This window comes from Salmo salar, chromosome 15, assembly GCF_965601325.2.
Source record: "Salmo salar chromosome 15, fSalSal1, whole genome shotgun sequence".
In the NCBI taxonomy this organism is placed as follows: Eukaryota; Metazoa; Chordata; class Actinopteri; order Salmoniformes; family Salmonidae; genus Salmo; species Salmo salar.
Genome location: NC_138305.1, coordinates 71,494,970 through 71,515,652, shown reverse-complemented (window position 1 = coordinate 71,515,652; position 20,683 = coordinate 71,494,970). Strand labels below are relative to the sequence as shown.

Here is a 20,683-nt window from a genome sequence, read left to right as displayed (position 1 = left end):
CAACAGCAACAGCTGTGACCATCCTCTCAAAATGACGCGAAGGTGTGATTATGGACCCTGTGTCCAAGGTGCGCAACGTGTCACTATTTACACACGACTCATCTTCTGAGTTGGGCCAATGCCAATCAATTAAAATTGATGTTTTTATTTTGATTTAACCATTATTTAACTAGACAAGTCAGTTAAGAACAAATTCTTATTTGCAATGACGGTCTACCAAGGCCAAACACTAACGACGCTGGGCCAATTGTGCGCCGCCCTATGTGACTCCCAATCACGGCCGGTTGTGATACAGCCTGTAATCGAACCAGGGTCTGTAGAGACGCCTCTAGCACTGAGATGCAGTGCCACTCGGGAGCGCATATTATTATTAGGCTATATGGATGGCCATATCGCCTAATAACCATCAACAATTAACCGTAATAAATCAAACTAATAAGGTAAACTAATAAATCATGGGCCTAATATTACTATGACATCGATGTAATAACTATTATAAACATGTGTAGGCTTAAGGTTAATCAATTGAAGCTCAATAACGTTCAGGGGCAATCACAGAGAGAAATGTGCCTGTGGCATCGTGCGCTGGTGGACGCATGGCCAAACCAAATACACACCACACACCCACACACACGCCGACACCACAATAAAATATCCATGATTCTGGATTAATACGGGTCACTGAGGTTTGGACAATAAATGTGTTTATGGTCTTGGTAGGCTATACATGTCTTATTATAACCCAAACACGAATGACCTATTGCCCCTGTTTTGGCTATAATTGTCAACTTTTAAGTTCTAAATTATTCGGTTTTTATATCACATAATTTAATTCCCTGCATGTATATTTCAGAAATGAAGTACTGTATGCACACCTTGCAGATTTCACATGTAACACGTTATTATTCATCATTCTGTCTCATTATATCACTTGGTTTTTAAAAGGCTATACTTTTTTTGCCTAAAAAGCAAACAATTATTAGCCAATTATTAGTCAAACGTAGGGCTACATCTGGTACATACGCTATCATGTAATGCACTCTCACGGGGAGGACATTACGCATAGAAATTGTAGGCCTATAAAATAGGTCTACAGCAGTGGCGTGTATTCATGTGCCCAGGGGAAGCCAGTCTTCCCCAACAAAATGTATCAAGCAAAAAACATAAAATGATTTATCTTTCGTCTCTGTGTTTCCTAATTGTCCTTGAATTCGCAAGAGGCTGAATGTATCTCACCGGAGAAAGCATCCGAGTGAGCGAAACAGCGCCCCTCTGTCTCTATATGTGTAGGCCATCTATCTGATGCTATCTGGTCCAAAAGAGTATAACATTATGGCCGCCCATTTCATTGGTCCCTTATGGCGGCGCACAATTGGTCCAGCGTCGTCCGGGTTTGGCCGTGGTAGGCCGTTATCGTAAATAAGAATTTGTTCTTAACTGACTTGCCTAGTTAAATAAAAATAAATCAGCATTGAGCTAAACTGAGCGAGCTCAACTGAAAATGGTCCTGGCGCACCAAAAAAAAAAGTGTCAAGGGAAGCCAGTTTGGATTTGGCTTCACTCCTAACAAATTGCATACATCATTGACAGAAACAACTTGTTGCATCTCGTTGTGTTGTTGTCCTCCAGTGGCTAGCTAGCTAACTAACTAAAATTGTCCTTTTCCTAAATTAGTCATGGATGGAGATAGGTATTTGGAGTTGTGGTTACACTTAATTTTCCATACTGGCCAATGATTATAACTGTGATTCTGATCCAACCATTAATTCATACATTGTGCCTCTGGCCTGAGAGGTTGGAAGTTCAATATGTAGCTAGATGTAGAAGGCCAATGTTAACTAGCTAATGTTGCCCATGAAAGGAAGTAAGGCTATCGAGCAAGCGTTTTAGCCAGGTAGCCTAGGACAACAAAAAATTAAAGAGTGTACTGTATGACAGAGTGATAGACCGTTTTGTCAACATGAAAGAGAGGAGGATGGTATTGGCATATCTCTACAAGTAGAGTGAGTCAACATGTTTTTTCTAATTGCACAAACAACGCTACATCATATTTAGCTTATGTTGATTTGACTAAATTGTTTTTGGAATCTTTTAGTTGGCACTGTATTAGACTAAGTATAGGTGATTTGATGTTGAAATGTTAAAGTTGAATGGTTCAGGAACAGTGGAGGCAGCTCCTGTTTTCTTTGTGACCTGTGGTAAACTCTCCGTAGTTCTAAATCAATTTTATTTTTTTAAATTTTATTTCACCAGGTAGGCTAGTTGAGAACAAGTTTTCATTTGCAACTGCGACCTGGCCAAGATAAAGCATAGCAATTCGACACATACTACAACACAGTGTTACACATGGAATAAACAAAACATACAGTCAATAATACAGTAGAAAAAAGAAAAAGTCTATATACAGTGGGTGCAAATGAGGTAAGATAAGGGAGGTAAGGCAATAAATAGGCCATGGTGGCAAAGTAATTACAATATAGCAATTAAACACTGAAATGATAGATGTGCAGAAGATGAATGTGCAAGTAGAGATACTGGGGTGCAAAGGAGCAAGATAAATAAATAAATACAGTATGGGGATGAGGTAGATAGATGGGCTGTTTACAGATGGGCTATGTACAGGTACAGTGATCTGTGAGCTGCTCTGACAGCTGGTGCTTAAAGCTAGTGAGGGAGATAATGAGTCTCCAGCTTCAGTGATTTTTGCAGTTTGTTCCAGTCATTGGCAGCAGAGAACTGGAAGGAAAGGCGACCAAAGGAGGAATTGGCTTTGGGGGTGACCAGTGAGATATACCTGCTGGAGTGCGTGCTACTAGTGGGTGCTACTATGGTGACCAGTGAGCTGAGATAAGGTGGGGCTTTACCTAGCAGAGACTTGTAGATAACCTGTAGCCAGTGGGTTTGGCAATGAGTATGAAGCGAGGACCAACCAATGAGAGTGTACAGGTCGCAGTGGTGGGTAGTATATGGGGCTTTGGTGACAAAATGGATGGCACTGTGATAGACTGCATACAATTTGTTGAGTAGAGTGTTGGAGGCTATTTTATAGATGACGTCGCCGAAGTCGAGGATCGGTAGGATGGTCAGTTTTACGAGGGTATGTTTGGCAGCAATAGTGAAGGATGCTTTGTTGGGATATAGGAAGCTGATTCTAGATTTAATTTTGGATTGGAGATGCTTAATGTGAGTCTGGAAGGAGAGTTTACCGTCTAACCAGACACCTAGGTATTTGTAGTTGTCCACGTATTCTAAGTCAGAGCCGTCCAGAGTAGTGATGCTGGACGGACGGGCAGGTGCGGCAGTGATCGATTGAATAGCATGCATTTAATTTTACTTGCATTTAAGAGCAGTTGGAGGCCACGGAAGGAGAGTTGAATGCCATTCAAGCACGTCTGGAGGTTAGTTAACACAGTTTCCAAATAGGGGCCAGAAGTATACAGAATGGTGTCGTCTGCGTAGAGTTGGATCAGAGAATCAGCAGCAGCAAGAGCGACATCATTGATGTATACAGAGAAGAGAGTCGGCCCGAGAATTGAAACCTGTGGCACCCCCATAGAGACTGCCAGAGGTACAGACAACAGGCCGTCCGATTTGACACACTGAACTCTATCAGAGAAGTAGTTGGTAAACCAAGCGAGGCAATCATTTGAGAAACCAAGGCTGTCGAGTCTGCCAATAAGAATGTGGTGATTGACAGAGTCAAAAGCCTTGGCCAGGTCGATGAATACGGCTGCACAGTAATGTCTCTAATCGATGGCAGTTATGATAGCGTTAAGGACCTTGAGCGTGGCTGAGGTGCACCCATGACCAGCTCTGAATCCAGATTGCATAGCGAAGAAGGTACGGTGGGATTCGAAATGATCGGTAATCTGTTTGTTAACTTGGCTTTCGAAGACCTTAGAAAGACAGGGTAGGATAGATATAGGTCTGTAGCAGTTTGGGTCTAGAGTGTCACCCCCTTTGAAGAGGGGGATGACCACGGCAGCTTTCCTATCTTTGGGAATCTCAGACGATACGAAAGAGAGGTTGAACAGGCTAGTAATAGGGGTTGCAACAATTTCGGCAGATCCTTTTAGAAAGAGAGGGTCCAGATTGTCTAGCCCGGCTTATTTGTAGGTGTCCAGATTTTGCAGCTCTTTCAGAACATCAGCTATCTGGATTTGGGTGAAGGAGAAATGGTGGGGGCTTGGGCGGGTTTCTGTGGAGGGTGCTGGGCAGTTGACCGGGGTAGGGGTAGCCAGGCTGAAAGCATGGCCAGCCGTAGAGAAATGCTTATTGAAATTCGCAATTATAGTGGATTTATCAGTGGTAACAGTGTTTCCTAGCCTCAGAGCAATGGGCAGCTGGGAGGAGGTGCTCTTATTCTCCATGGACTTTACAGTGTCCCAGAACTTTTTTGAGTTTGTACTACAGGATGCAAATTTCTGTTTGAAAAAGCTAGCCTTAGCTTTCCTAACTGCCTGTGTATATTTGTTCCTAACTTCCCTGAAAAGTTGCATATCACGGGGGCTATTCGATGCTAATGCAGAACACCACAGGATGTTTTTGTGCTGGTCAAGGGCAGACAGGTCTGGAGTGAACCAAGGACTATATCTATTCCAATAGTTGTTTAGGGGTGGGAAAATATCAGAAATATTAATTTGCTTGGCCATTCTGTAGGTCATGTAACTGTTTGTTACATGAAATATGCTCTGTGGACTTCACCTTACAGAGGTTGCTCTCCGCTTTTGTGATGAAACAAAGGAGTTTATTCTGCCACTGTGTCTTACTGTCTCGGCCTTAGGCCTATTTTTATCATGGTTGCAAGGCATATGAACTAACAGGATTTATTGAGCAAACAAGGCAATTATCACAACACAGGTTGTAATGTGGCTTTTTTTTCTGGCTTCCACAGTGATTTTACCCACGCACCGCTACTGGTCTATGGTATAAAACGTATATCCTATAAAATAATGTAGCTTGTGTGTTATTATACCTACACATTACACATATATTGTCCGTCAGTTGTTTTTTTCAAATGTTGCCATTGATTAGGCTATTAGCATAAGGTCGTTAGGCAACATAAATTGTGTAACACTATCCCCATGACTTACCCCGGTGTCTTCGAACCCTGACCGCAACCGCAATATCATCTCCCTCTTTTTTGGGGCCACATGACACAGTTTAGGGCCCACATTCTGTAACGAATCGAAAGGAAATGAATCCTCTGCGTGTTGGACGGTTACTGGTTATTGGATTAGCCTAGGTCTACCTATCTGCAGCTGGACAACTGTTTCACAGCGATAATCCCTTAATTATACTCCTTTGTTCCTCAGTGAATTGAAGCAAAGGATGTTGTTGGCCTAACTGGCCTAAGGCTACTTCAGAAAATAACTAATGACTTATCTTTCGGCCTATAGCATAGGCCTACGGGTTTAAGACTGAGTTGGAGGCCCGTCACTCACTTAAAACTAATAACGGTAGGTTTATTTACAGAACAGGTATCTCATTTACTATGCCAAACCTCGCATTGAGGTGCTTATTTCAAAAACATATGTCTTCCCCCCATGCTAAAATATGCTTTAAATTTGAGGGTCACCTGTACCTCCAAATTGTCTATTATAAAGGTGTTGCCACACGGATTATCGGTGTCATCAAAATATATTGCATCAGTGCCGCCTTGTGGTAAATCGTGCAGTCTACATAGTATTTGGCCCTAAGGAAAAAATATAATATTTTTCCCAGTCCGAAATAAATTCTTAGACCGTAACACTTTTCCTGAGACTAAAAGAAATTGATGAATTGGTGGGTGTGGTCATTATTTTCCACAGACAGCTGACTATGTTGATTTAAAAATAATATTGTTTGGGTTTTTAGAGATCTGGGTTATGATAATCCAGGGCTATGGGTTTGACGTTTTGTCATCATCAAGTTATATAGTCTGCTTGGATAGACAGGCCCATAGCAAAATAGTCACCTCTCAAATTCATGATAGCCTACACGTGAGCGAGCAATCATTTTTAGGCACATTCGAAATGCGATTCAACACTGACTGAACTGATCTACAAATCACCTTGCGTCATTAATAAATACTCAATAGCATTTGTAGATCAGTCAATCACTCAATTTACACATGATACATAACGGTTTTTACTTTTGATGCTCTCGAACACGACCAATCACTCCAACTCGTTGCGGAACTAAAACTGGGGCAGAACTATAAGGCATTGTGACCATGTCTTCCCGAGGACAGTGGAAATTGAGTGTTCATAGAAATGATTCCGTGTGGTAAGCATTGTATTCAAGATGGATACCGCCGGTAAAATGAGCCTTGCAGCTCTACAACAACAAGACCCGTATATCAACAAACTTCTCGATGTTACCGGACAGGTAGCACTGTACACATTTAATTCCAAAGCAAATGAATGGGTAAGCTCGCCAAAGGAGTCGCTTGTTTCTTTCTGTTAACTAAAAGGTCGCTAGCTAGCGTTACATAGCTAGATAAGTAACTATCAGCTACGTACAGTAGCTAGCAAGCGAGCTATCTACCTAGTCCAATATGTACTCTTAAGGAGCCTACCGTTACTCTAAGTTTCAAGGACCGTTACTTTTTTCCAGAAGTAAACCGGCTCTGGCAGCCAAAACAGCAAAATACTCTATCTAAACGTGAATCGATTCTCAATTGCGATACGGTTCTAGAAACATAAAAGCCATTTAATGTTAACGTTACTTTCATATCACATCAAAATAATTTCACAAATGCTAAATATACACTTATTGTACACTTTCCCCCCCCCGGTTTTTATCACAGTTGCAGCTGACAGTATTTTTCAGCGACCACCTTTCTGGCGGACTTTATTTCACTTTTATTTAACCAGGTAGGCCAGTTGAGATCAAGTTCTCATTTACAACTGCGACCTGGCCAAGATAAAGCAAAGCAGTGTGACAAAAACAACAACACAGAGTTACACATATACAAACGTACAGTCAATAACACAATAGAAAATCGATGTACAGTGTGTGCAAATGTAGAAGAGTGGGGAGGTAAGGCAATAAATAGGCCATAGAGGCGAAGTAATTACAATTTAGCATTGACACTGGAGTGATAATGTGCAGATGATGATGTGCAAGTAGAGATACTGGGGTGCGAAAGAGCAAGAGGCTAAATAATTACACCCAGGTATTCGGAGCATGATAGCTAATTAGCACTGTCTTCTGTCTGTAAACACGCACTGTGATATGGCCGTGTGGGAACCCTAACCCTATTAATGTGTGTATCAATTTAACCTTTTGTTTTTTGACAATTATTTCTCGCTGATATGAAAGATAAGGTCCTTATGCTTCCAAAACCATACCGCTAGCGATGCGTGTTAATCTTCAGACTGACTGTCAGGGTTCTTAGCAAAACTCCCCCATACAGAACAAGATGCCTTCGTCCAATGACTCTTATGTGTAATGTAATGGAACTGAGCGTTATGCTCAACGGCTAACTATCTACTCTACTTAATTTATCACAGAGACCTTAAAAATAGGCTTATCATTAGCAATCTAGCTAACTAAATACAGTACCAGTCAAAAGTTTGGACCCACCTACTCATTCCAGGGTTTTTCTTTATTTTTACTATTTTATACATTGTAGAATAATAGTGAAGGCATCAACTATGAAATAACACATGGAGTCATGTATTAACCAAAAAAGTGTTAAACAAATCAAAATATATTTTATATTTGACATTCTTCAAAGTAACCATCCTTTGCCTTGATTACAGCTTTGCACACTCTTGGCATTCTCTCAACCAGCTTCATGATGTAGTCACCTGGAATGCATTTCAGTTAACAGGTGTGCCTCCTTAAATGTTCATTTGTGGAATTTATTTCCGTCTTAATGCGTTTGAGCCAATCAGTTGTTGTGACAAGGTATGGGTGGTATACAGAAGATGGACCTATTTGGTAAAAGACCAAGTCCATATTATGGCAAGAACAGCTCAAATAAGCAAAGAGAAACGACAGTCCATCATTACTTTAAGACATGAAAGTCAGTCAATTCGGAAAATGTCAAGAACTTTGAAAGAGTCTTCAAGTGCAGTCGCAAATACCATCGAGCGCTATGATGAAACTGGATCTCATGAGGACCACCACAGGAAAGGAAGACAGAGTTACCTCTGCTGCAGAGGATACATTCATTAGAGTTAACTGCACCTCAGATTGTAGCCCAAATAAATGCTTCACAGAGTTCAAGTAACAGACACATCTCAAGATCAACTGTTCAGAGGAGACTGTGTGAATCAGGCCTTCATGGTCGAATTGCTGCAAAGAAACCACTACTAAAGGACACCAATAATAAGAAGAGACTTGCTTGGGCCCAAAAACCGAGCAATGGACATTAGACCAGTGGAAATCTGTCCTTTGGTCTGATTAGTCCCAATTTGAGATTTTTGGTTCCAACCACCGTGTCTTTGTGAGACGCAGAGTAGATGAACAGATGATCTCCGCATGTGTGGTTCCCACCGTGAAGCATGGAGGAGGAGGTGTGATGGGGTGCTTTGCTGGTGAGGCACACCTGTTAATTGAAATGCATTCCAGGTGACTACCTCATGAAGCTGGTTGAGAGAATGCCAACAGTGTGCAATGCTGTCAAGGCAAAGGGTGGCTAGTTTGAAGAATCTGAAATATAAAATATATTTTCATTTGTTTAACACTTTTTTTGGTTACTAAATGATTCCATATGTGTTATTTCATAGTTTTGATGTCTTCACTATTATTCTACAATCTAGCAAATAGTAAAAAAAAATAAAGAAACCCTTGAATGAGTAGGTGTGTACAAACTTTTGACTGATATTGCAGATAACCACACACCTCTAGCTAACGTTAGCTATATCAAGCCAACAAGCGTGTTCCTGCCGGGTTGTGTAGCAAGTCTTTGGTTATTTTAATGATGGGGCAACATTTAGATTTCTGCCTAAATAGACATACCCAAACTTAATTATTTTTCATGAGATTGACAAACATTAACAGGTAATGTTGCATTTAAAAAAAAAAAACAAGTTTTTTAAATGTCTGGAACTCAGCTTTTTTGGAAGATTTAAAATATATTTTTTTTTTATTGCTGAGGTGTACTCACTTTTGAGGACACAATCTCAAGTACATAGTACAAATATTATGAAAAATCATATCTATGATTTCATTCCCTGTTCAAAAGTGTGGGTAGGGGGCTTGAAATGACTGAAATGCTTTCTAGATATAGTAACAATCAAATTGTAAATAACTTACTATACGATCTCTCATAACTGTGAAATAAATATCATGCTTGATGACAGTACAATATCTTCACTATTTCTTATAACTGTCGACAGAATTTTCTCCTAAACGTCCACAGAGCGGCGGAGAGAATCCATTCAAATGTGCGCAGACTTTTCACAACTTCTACTTTAAGCACAAAGTGATTTTGTCCTGACTGTGACCAAGAGAAAGTGCTGTTCTTTAAATTTTATGAAAATATTTTGTTTTTGGTTCATGTTGAGAGCTCTAAATCTGACTGAGAATATCACAGTGAGATGGAACCACAATGGCTGGACTTGCTAGGCTGTCACTGTCAATTTGAGAATCGATTCTTTGTGTATTTAGGCCAGAAAATGACAAGTCACTCCCTATGCAAATGTGGGGTCTTAAAGCTGACACTTCAAGTCAGCTCTGCTTGGGGAGTGGCAACTGAGAGCAGACACATGGGGCTTTTTGGCATTCACAGAGGTGCTTTTTGGCATTCACAGAGCGCCTTGTACACAAATGTCAGTCGGAGCCAGTTCAGAACTGCTCAAAGTTCCCCATATGGTTAAGAGAGTTTGGCCAGGTTTTAGAACGGCTGCCATGTTAGAGGCTGTTCTAAGTTAGCTAACTTAAAACCAGTTAGCTAGCTAGTTTGTAGATAAATATTGTCTAGTTTGCTAACATTAGCTAAGTACCAACGCTGTAAGCTAGCTGCTAGCTAGCAACCAGGGCCCTGTTCAGCAGGACACAGCTGTGTGCAATGTTTGATTTAATGGTAACGGTGCAGTTCTGAATGATCACTTCTGCAGTTTTTTGTTTGGTTTCACACACAACATTTCACAGCCATATTGATCAGGCCACACCTACCTAACGGGATCAAACCATACCTTATGCTGCGTTCAAGTCATGTCAGAAACTCCCAAGATTTTCGACTTGCTTACTCGTAGAAAGATGATACCTGAGTTTCCCAATTGGGAAGTATCAGAATCAACCAATGGGAAGCTCTTCGCAAATAATTTGCATTCATTTTAACTCAGTTTCCAACAAGACGTCAACGCAGAATTGATCTCAGTTAACCCAGAACTAAAGTATTGCGTAATAGGTCAGAAGCTCGATAAAGTTCTGGGTCCATAAGTGAAGATTGAGAACGAGGATTGGAACCAGAACTAATAGCTCCACCCTCTCTCTTTGCATGTCTATAGGCCAAATGTCCCCTCCCCTTCTGAAATTCGAAAGATGCTAAAACCTGGGAAATCGTGATTTGTCGAAAGCACAGGAACTTATGCTGCTTGCTGTCTCACGCATCCCGTTGTATCATGACATATCTACGGTACTGTTTAAGTAGTCTGTCCACTAGAGATTAACCATACCTTAAAGACGGTTGAAGAACCGTTTGGGGGGAACTTGTCATTCAGTACAACCATAATGCAACGTAATAAAAGGTTTTAATGAATTGAAAGCAACCCAGACCAAATATCAGACTTTTTGCATGTTTTGGTTATTCTTCTTGTACTTGATTGATTCATGTTCATCAAGTTAAAGTTGTCATTTTTCTGCGCAATTTCCATTTCAGGAAAAGACCGAAATCGAGGGCACCTTATTTGTTTATGCAAGGTAATTTATTTGTATCAGATATGTGGTGACCTTTTTTGAAGGGGCCACTGTTGCAAAGATACTTAACTACCCCCTTTTTATATGTGGTTGTTGTCTCACCACTTGTCCTCTCTCCTTGATATAGTTGCCTTTTATATTGTCCATATGTCTATGCCTCCCTAATTGATCTCTTCCTCTGTCCCCTAACCCCCACCCCTCCCTCTTACTCTTTATCTTAATCATTCTCTTTGCTTTTCTCTTTCTTTTTTTGAGTCATGAAAACATGTAGCCTAATAGTCTGTCTCCATTGCTCTCAATAACCTGTCCACAGGTCTGCTTCCCCTCATCATGGCTTCACAATCATGAATCGGCTGAGCACAGAGAATCTAGTGGAGCCCATCAACAAAGACCTTGAGTTTCAGCTCCAAGACCCCTTCCTGCTGTACAGAAACGCTAACTGTGAGTAGGATATTCCATAATAGTCCACTTGTCAGTCTGAGATTCCACCCCCCCCCATTGTCTGCTTTGCAATGACCTACAGAAACAGCTATTGTTACTGTCCACACCATGTAGCCTGCACATCTAGAATATTCAATTATATGGCCTTTAGTCCACATCAGGGGTGTCAAACTCAAGCAGCGCACGGGCCATATTGAAAAACACACCGGATTTGCGGCCCAGACACAGCCTATTAGGTTTATTTTCACTAAGAAAACGTGCATACACCTGGGCCAAAATGGCTATAGTTTTATTAGAAAACATGCATAGGATGCTATATATAGCGTTTCAACAAATTTAAAACATAAGAACAAATCACTGATGCTACGCTTTCAGATGTGCATAATATGCTGCGACCCTAATCCAAAAAGTCGTTCATAACTCCAAACGACAACTTAGCTAGGTTGTTGTAATGTTTACATTTTAAAACGTGTTTTGCACTGCATGGATCACCAGTGCGGTTGAATGCAGCATTACTGCATGGATCACCAGTGCGGTTGAATGCAGCATTACTGCATGGATCACCAGTGCGGTTGAATGCAGCATTACTGCATGGATCACCAGTGCGGTTGAATGCAGCATTACTGCATGGATCACCAGTGCGGTTGAATGCAGCATTACTGCATGGATCACCAGTGCGGTTGAATGCAGCATTACTGCATGGATCACCAGTGCGGTTGAATGCAGCATTACTGCATGGATCACCAGTGCGGTTGAATGCAGCATTACTGCATGGTGCTATCAAAGTGTGTTGTAGTTTGGGGCAGCAGGTAGCCTAGTGGTTAGAGCATTGGGCCACTAACTGAAAGGTTGCTGGAACTAATCCCCGAGCTGACAAGGTAAAACTCTGTCATTCTGCCCCTGAACAAGACAGTTAACCCACTGTTCCCCAGTAGGCTGCCATTTTAGATAAGAATTTGTTCTTAACTGACTTGCCTAGTTAAATAAAGGTTCAGTAAAAAAAATAAAATAATAATTGTTGAGTAGCCAGCCTAGACTACTGCTCAAATATTGCTGTAATGTTTCTCCTTTGCATGGTGTTTTGTTGCAGGTTTAATTTTTTGGTTATTCGTTGTCAAGCTTTAAAAACTAAAGCCAGACGGCAACGTTTTAGTAGCCTAGCTAGGACTGTGGCATGTGTCGTACACTTTCCCTCCGCTGAGTGCTGTAAATGGGACACACGAAAGCAACACAATTGACATTGAATTCACCTATGCCAGTGCATCAGGCTGTAATTTCATAAGTAGATGACTCAACTGTTGACTAATTTATACTTGCTTCTGTGACCTATTGTCCTTCAGTAGTAATTTATACCCATGTGTGAATCCTTTTATCTTATACATTTTTGACAACCAAGATTACATTTTCTGTAGTCTACAGCAATGACCCGTTTGAACCGAAACTTGGCCTACAACCCGTTTAAACTTTCGGTCCGGTAGAAGTTTTTGCATGTCCCTCCCCACATTCAGAAATGTCATTTTTGTCCCTCCCAGTTTTATCATTGGAATGTGATACAAAACGAGGCAACGGTGTGCTTTAGGACCATGCGGCCGCCTCCGAGCAGTCAGTTAGGCTGTTTGGAGTGTAAATCCAACTGTGAGGGGAAAAAAATAGGGGTGTGTGTGTGGGGCAATGCGATGCCGTTTGGCATGCTACACGTCGGCAGTGCTTGCTAGGACTTGGAGTGCAGCGCATCGCGGTCGTTATGGAAGCGGGCCAAAAGGAATTGACAACCCAAACCATTGCGCGGGCCGGATAGAAATGTGTCACGGGCCAGATTCGGCCCGCGGGCCTTGTTTGACACGTGGTCTACACGAAAGATTCTGAGAAAGTGTGGGGATGAGAAGGGTCATGTTAACATGTCGTTTAGGTAAACCTAACTATAGGGCGATTCCACACCAGCGGGAACAGATTGTTCTGGCAATTCTCACATGGGAACTTCATTGGGATGAGGGATGTTTAGTGTTCTTTCTACGTTTGTATCATAAACCATTTCTTTAAAGCATGATGAAATTGGCAATTTTAGGCCCTTTATAGACCTATACGTAAGAACATTTGGAAGAAGTCAAAGGTTCTGAATACTTTCCGAATTGCTTTGTAAGGAGAATGATTTCAAATGTTTTGGGCAGACCATTTTCACATTCAGACCATTTTCACATTCATTTATTAAATGTAAAAAATCTAAATATATATTTTTTATTTTTTAGATGTTTGTGACAATATACTCTTCAAACACATGACATTTCCAGAGTGGGCTCTCTGGTACGTTTTGACGATATCACTCATTTTATACATAGAAATTGACATTATAGGTCATTAACCAATCACAGCCCTCCTTTAGGATTGCACTGTTCGAGTTCCCTTTGAATCTATTTTCTCATTCACTGTGTTGGTGGTGCTCATAAAATGCATCATGCCGTCAGAATTAGAGCCCACTCTGGAAATTTGATGTACTTGCAGAGTAAACTGTTCCAAACAAAATCAAACAGTTTCATTTTGAGATGAGTAAATGAATGTGAAACATTGTATATCAGAATCAAGACGTACTCCATATTTTAGAGAACACTATAAGAGTTATAATGACACCAAGATGTTGTCTGTATCATGTACAGTTCACAGATCATAGGGTCTTACAGGAGGTCTAAAAATGGCCACTTTCATCATGATTTTCAACAACAAAAAAGTGATACAAATGTATAAAGCATTTCAAACATTCTTTCTCCAAATGTGAGAAATGCCAGAAAAATCGGAGATACCAAAAATATGTTCCTCTCCCGCTGGCATGGGGAATCACCCTATATATCTATTAAAAGAGCTGCTGGTATACATCTTTTGTATTACTAGGCTAAATTTAGCATTGATTATGCTATTTATGTAATTCGCCCCCAGATAAATAATGAAGACCATCAATGTTTTATAAACACATTTTCTTTGGAATGAAGTTGCAGAGCACTGCTTGCACACAGTCATTAAAGATCTGTCAAACTGTGTTGAATTCAAAGGAGAACTTGAACTCTTCCAGACTCTTTGATGACGAAGGTATGAGGTCTTCGACTGCTATCCCATCATAAAATCTACTTTTTCATCTTCCTGTTTAGTCATATGGGAAAATAAAATGGCCCTGTCTGTGCAGCAGACACACACGTACAGACATACAGGGAAATAACTGAAATTTACACATGCCCCCTCTGACATAATGCCACCTCTTTATATTCTTCTTCTATGCTGACCCCTGTATAGATGCATGCACACAAATGAATCAGATGGACATTGACCACATGCTAAACACACTAGCCTTCCAGTTCGACTTGCCTCTAAAAGCACTCAGCAGACCACCTCGCAGGGTCCTCTGGAAGATGACCTTCCCCTTGTGCCGGAGGTCACGCTGAGACTGATGGGGCGCGTCGAGCAGGAGCATCTCCTCTGACGGGTCTCCTCCACCCATGGCCTTGCGCTAACACGGGTCCACCCAACCCAGGAGCTCAGTCTGAGGGGGAAAACGTGTCCCTCTGGCCCCAGGGCCTCTATGTTCCGGAGCTGCCTGGAAACCACCTCATGGATGGGATGGATACAGTACGTCTGCTCTCAGCGGTAGTTCTGTAGGCGTCTGATCCAGTCATCCAGAGGGGCAGCAGTTTTATCTGACTGGAACCCTGTGACTCCTCCCCAGTAGTCTAGTGCCTGCAGGCCACTGGGGAGGGGATGCAAGAATATCATGAACAAGTATGTTTGGGAGGGAGGGGGTTCTTGGCTGTCCTTGTGACTTGTGAAGGGATCGTGACTTGTCATTTTTGTTTAGCGTTATTTCGACTGTTTGTGTCCTGCCGTTGCTCTCGTTGCACACATCTGTTAGTGGAGGGGTCGTGTCAGTGCTTCATGTTAGAAAATGTGGCCTGTTTAGACACACCTGTTTACACGTCCCAAGGTTCCCCAGGTAGCTGTAGAAACACTACCGTTGCTAGGTTACCAGCCTCGGAGGGGAAACCTGGCAAGAATCTCTGATCTCACACACACGTATGCAACGTGACACTCCTGTCACACGCTGTTGCCTCAAAGTTGCTGAAGCATCCATTTCCTGCAACCTCCCTCCACCTAAGGCATGTATCCTAGCGCCAGTGAACCTTCCGCCTGCCATTTTTAATATTTCCCTCTTTTCGCTGTGTTCTTCCTACAGTGGGTATATACAGCATCTGGTTCTACGATAAGAAGGACTGCCAGCGCATCGCTCAGCTCATGGTGAAGTGAGTATGGTGAAACAACACCACCACTAACCCACAGATATGAAAACCATCGTCACCCACACCGCTGCGGGGAGTTATTTGGCACATTACAGATAAGAGATCGGATTGTGTGTTTTGTGTTTTTTTTTCTCCACTGATTTGCGAGGAGGTTTGTATCTTTATTGTGTCTGTCCTCCAGGATCGTGAAGCAGGAAGCCATGCAGGCCCACCGGGGCTCCCCAGAGAGGGCCAGCATCCCTGGGAGGACCAATGGCTGCGCAGAACCTCGCCCCATTGACATCCTGGAGCTCCTCAGCAAGGCCAAGGATGAATACCACAGGGTGAGAGACAGGCGCGGTCTTTATCACCAAGTCATCGCCCAGGACTCTATTGAGGGTAATGCGTCACAAAAGTAATCAGATTACTTTTAGGAGTAACAAAGTAAAGTAAGACGTTACTTTTTCAAATTGGGTAGTATTATTAAAGTTCATTTGTCAAACAACGCATGATCAGAACTGGCGGCTTGAGAAATATTTTTTTAATGAAAAGATATGAAATCTGTACAGATGTTTGTCTTAGTGTATATGGCTAACTAAGCAGCCCATATGATGGCGCAGCACTTGTAGGCTAGTACAGGAAAGCAGCGCCACCAATGAAAGGAGAAACCAGCGATCAAACCCGAGTTAGTAAGTAGCCTATGTTTGGTAGAGCGCGCACGGTTCGCCTTGCTCCCTCCGACAGTCAAACAGGGAGATTGAGATTTTTTTTCCATGATAGTAACACAAAGTAATATAACGTATCCCTTTCCACCCAAAGTAATATTGTAAAGTAACACGTTACTTTTGTTAAAAGTGATGGAAGTTAATATATCACTTTTTCAAGTTACTAATCCCAACACTTCCACAAACACACGCGAACAGTCCAGAAAATAGTATTGTTTGACAGACTTTACCCCTACACATACATCACGAGTTAGAGTGCGATTTAAAATCCTGATTATTGTGTGCAGCCAGCTATGGATGGGGGAGGGGGGGTGGGGTCTAATTCTGCATTAGACTGAAAACACTAGTTGGAATGTCAAAATGATACATGTGTGATTTGTTTGGTGCGTTAACTAGATTCAGACGGGTGAAACGGAGATGTACGTTACTGCTGAGCAGGGGGTGAACACAGAGACGCTGAAAACAGCCGGCGGTGCTACAGAGCGCGCTCCCAGCGCCCCACCGCCAGAAAAGGTACAGTACCACATTCTGCCTGAAATGAATGCACTATGTCTGACAACACGCTACCTGTAACAAGTGTTCTCTCACATGACTGATCTGACTTTTACTTGTCAGTCATAATTGGATGGTTCCCTGTATAAGTATGTTTCATATTTACTGTTATTACTGTATTTGCAGATCTCCCACTCTGGCCAGAGGCAGATCACCGTGGAGGAGCTGTTTGGCAGTTCTCTACCCAAGGAGACCGGCCTGCTGCCAGCCATGCCTACCCAGAGTTCCACAGACCCTGCTGCCCTGAGCCCCGCCAACCTCCTCCAGGCCCAGCACTACACCCCATCCATACCCTTCCAGCCCTTACTGGCACCCCGCCTCACAGCAGCCCCAGTGGGCAACAACCGGCACCTGGCCTCTGGTCTGATCCCCCTGATGGAGGCCAGAGGTGGCCCCAGCCCAGGCTACACCCTCCACCCCAGCCCCGTGTTTCCTGGTGGATCTCCAGGGGAACTCCAGCACTCTATGTCCCCGCTGTTGGTGGCTCCACCTGGGGCTGAGGCTCGCGGTCCCCCCCCTGGCCCTCCGTTGACTTACCTGGGGCAGGATCTCCTGGGCTCGCTGAAACCCAGCCCCTCTGATCTCCACAAGCCCGTCCTCGCACCCAACTTCCTGCCCAGCCCATTGGCCACGCCCCAGAGCTTCAGAGAGCAAATCCCCAATCCTGCTGCCATCTGCAGCATTCCCACAGGCCCTGTGCAGGTAGGTAACTGCCTTTGCCCCTGTTATTTTGTTTCAAGATGCGGACTTTGTCTAATCTGTCATTTCTGAAGGGCTCCCTTTCTTGTCTTTCTCAGCCACAGAGTAAAGAAATGGATGTGTTCGCTCAGTCTCAGAAACTGTCGGAAACCATGCCAGTTAGTATGATTTTGCTGTCATGATGTAGATGGCTTTGATTGTACAGGTGGTTCTTTACATAGTTGAAATGAAATCTTACCATGTCCTCTTCCTGCCCTCTCTCTTTCTCTCGCCCATCCAAGGCTGTTCCTATGAAGGCAGGGCTTGTGATACCGGGGGCGGGTGCTTCACTGACGGGGGCGGAGCACTCGGTGCTGCTCTCACCGAGCGCCTTTCAGCGTTCTGTTGCCAAGCCAATGGAACTGCAGAGGCAAGCTGCTCCTCCCTCCCCTCCAGCTGCAGCCACAGAGGCCTTGGAGCCCCCCCAATCCCCCTGCAACAGGACCCAACTGCAGAACACACTCATCCACCTCATCAAGGTACAGAGAGAGCTGAACCCTTTTTCTTGTGTTTGAAGCCTTTCGTCAGGTTCAGGGTTTTTCTACTGTAGATTTCATCTTGCTGTTGTTGACATTTATGAAATGCTCATGAACGGCTTATGAATGTGTTATTCATGGGTTATGAATTATGTTATGAATTCCTTCTGTGTGTGTACCTAAATCTAATACTTGAGAGAGTGAACTGAAGCAGTTGAAGTCTGAGAACTTGTTTGCTACTGTTATATAAAATCACTGGAAGATAAGTCCTCTCTCTGTCCTGTGTTTGTGCCCTGTGCAGAATGACCCAGCGTTTCTCAGTGCCATCCATGAGACCTACCTCCAGATTCTCTCCAAGGACCTCAGCAATGTCAAGCTATAGCTTCAGTCCAGACGTGGGGCTGGGCATGTCAGGACAGGGGCACAGCCACCAGCCAACCTAAGCTACAGGTACTGAACCACTGGGTAGGACCTGGGACTGCTTCTGCTGCCACCGGCTATGTATAGAAACACAGGCACTGGCTCTGTTCCTCTGTAGCAGCTATGGGACTGCAGGAGGAGGACTCAAACCCAGGAGGCTCACTCAAATGGCTCTGCTACCCTATGTAGAGAAGGTAAAAGGGAGATGTTACGCTTGACAGTAGTGTCAAATCATGTACTCACTCTAGAAGGAAATATTGTTCCTCTCTTCTGTGGATGAGAACTAGACCAAACCCCTAGGGAGGGTAAACCCTCATCTCTGTTTGGGTCAGGGGTTAGGACTTGCTGTGCAAGCCAAGCTTTATTCAACTCCACTTCCTTGTTCTGCCCTCGGTATAGCTGTGATTCTCCACACACATGTGCTTTGTTCTCCCCCTCTCTCCTCTTTTTCAATCTGTTCTTTCTTTTTCCTCTTTTTTTTCTGTCCTTTGCTCTCACCCCGTTTACCACCAAGCCTCTGTCACTATGCCTGTTAAGGGACGTGTGCAATAGAATGCAATGCCTTCTGGGAAAATACTGTTTACTGATTCTTAAGTGTGTGTGTGTGTCCCAAGGGTTTAAACAGAGAATTGTTGTATTAATTTAGGCCCTATTCTGTGGGTTTTGCAGTAACGTCTACTGCAGCACTGAACCTGAGCTAAATGCATTCAACAGGATCGTCTTGTTTAACACATATGTTGTCACTCTGCAACCAACAGCTCAAAGGGACTAGCATGTCATAACAGGTTGTGTCAGTGCGTATGTGTTTGATTTTGTAGGTCAGGCAGTTTTTGAATGTGTTTTGATAATGTCACCCCCTGTACACATATCTGACCTTGTGCCATACTGCCAATCTATGTTCACATTATTTGATCACACGCAGCATGTATTTCTGTTTGGCTGCAATCAAGCACACGATTGACGGAATGAATGAATGAATGAATGAATGAATGAATGAATGAATGAATGAATGAATGGTAGCGTTACGCTATAGACATGGGAAGCAATTGAGAACATCCTCTAAACAAATAACTGATCAACACATTATGTTGTCTAAGGATTATTTGTTTTTGACCTTGTCTCTGGATTTATTTCTGCCAGTAAGTATATGTACGTTTCTTCGGGAGGTAAGAAGAGAACCTCTTACTTGATGCATTTTGTTTTCACGTCCCCCAAAAAATGTCAGTAAAAAGCATTTCATGAGCAGTTTGTGACTCCTTTGGTTCCTCAATACGTTTTATTTTTTGAATATAACATAGTACTTAATACATATTGATTGGTGTGTTTTTAGACAGGATATCAAAGTGTACTACCCTGTGTACGTATTATTTAGTCACAGGCTCAATACTGGTGGAGAAAAGAGGTGAGGCCCAGAGATGATTTAAAAAAAAACATTTTAAAACACGTATGATTTTTAAGATTGGTCAGTGCCAGTGTAATGATGAGTTAACTTTATTTGGTGTCTTAAGAACAGCATCCGTTTTTAATTTGTTTTATTCTGTCACTGTGTACTTCTGTTTATTACTATTTTGTCATATTAAAGTGAAGTTTTCTCTCAGGCTATTTACATTTCTTGCTCAAAGAAATTACTTTTCTTGGTCGGTAAAACATAAATGATTCCCTGTTTTTGACCATTGCGGTCATTACATCCAGCAATGTCAAAACAGGGAGGCAAATGCTGACACCAGTGGTGCATCTCAGTAGTCCAATGTACTTTCCTCTCCTCGTTTCCTGTCCTTCATCTGCTCTAATCTGACCAGAGTTTTTCACATCCGTGCAGATGGACAGGAGACAAAGAAAGGAGTCTGTTTTGGATGATTGAGATGCAGTTTTAAGTAATAGCGTAGATGATTCATATCTGGATAAAGCCACTAGAGGTCAACAGGGTTCACTGTTTGACAAAATATTACATTTCCAATGCAATGACCAGTCGCCAAATGCCAGTGTTCTTTACTGCACTACACACAGTATGCCCCATTCATCCATATCCACTACTATACAGTATAAAACAAAAGCTATCTTTAAAAAATATATATATATATATATATATATCCCCTTTTTCTCCCAAATTTCGATCTTGTCTCATCACTGCAACTCCCCAACGGGCTCGGGAGGTGAAGGTCAAGTAATGCATCCTCTGAAACATGACCCTCCATACCGCGCTTCTTAACACCCGCCCACC

At 42.6% G+C, this 20,683-nt stretch overlaps 1 protein-coding gene across 2 annotated transcripts; it reads left to right on the top strand.

Annotated features, from left to right (window-relative positions):
• The first annotated feature begins 6,151 nt into the window (after window positions 1-6,151).
• On the top strand, window positions 6,152-20,059 carry LOC106571976 (mRNA-decapping enzyme 1A). 2 transcript variants are annotated; one of them, XM_014145598.3, is made up of 10 exons: window positions 6,152-6,408; window positions 10,817-10,857; window positions 11,168-11,295; window positions 15,509-15,575; window positions 15,754-15,895; window positions 16,673-16,789; window positions 16,955-17,530; window positions 17,626-17,685; window positions 17,809-18,045; window positions 18,344-20,059. In XM_014145598.3, exons 1-10 carry the CDS (start codon window positions 6,286-6,288, stop codon window positions 18,422-18,424), a joined length of 1,572 nt encoding a protein of 523 aa, XP_014001073.3. In that variant the 5' UTR covers window positions 6,152-6,285; the 3' UTR covers window positions 18,425-20,059. The 2 variants fall into 2 exon arrangements, with proteins under 2 accessions (XP_014001073.3, XP_014001074.3); XM_014145599.3 differs by lacking the exon at window positions 17,626-17,685 and having other exon boundaries at window positions 6,157-6,408.
• Window positions 20,060-20,683: the final 624 nt, after the last annotated feature.

Excerpts from the sequence above, each read along its gene's own strand:
- LOC106571976 (XM_014145598.3), top strand. The coding sequence starts at position 6,286 with ATGGATACCGCCGGTAAAATGAGCCTTGCAGCTCTACAACAACAAGAC. Across the intron at positions 16,790-16,954 it reads GCGCCCCACCGCCAGAAAAG|ATCTCCCACTCTGGCCAGAG; the intron begins GTACAGTACCAC and ends CTGTATTTGCAG. Across the intron at positions 18,046-18,343 it reads CACTCATCCACCTCATCAAG|AATGACCCAGCGTTTCTCAG; the intron begins GTACAGAGAGAG and ends TGCCCTGTGCAG.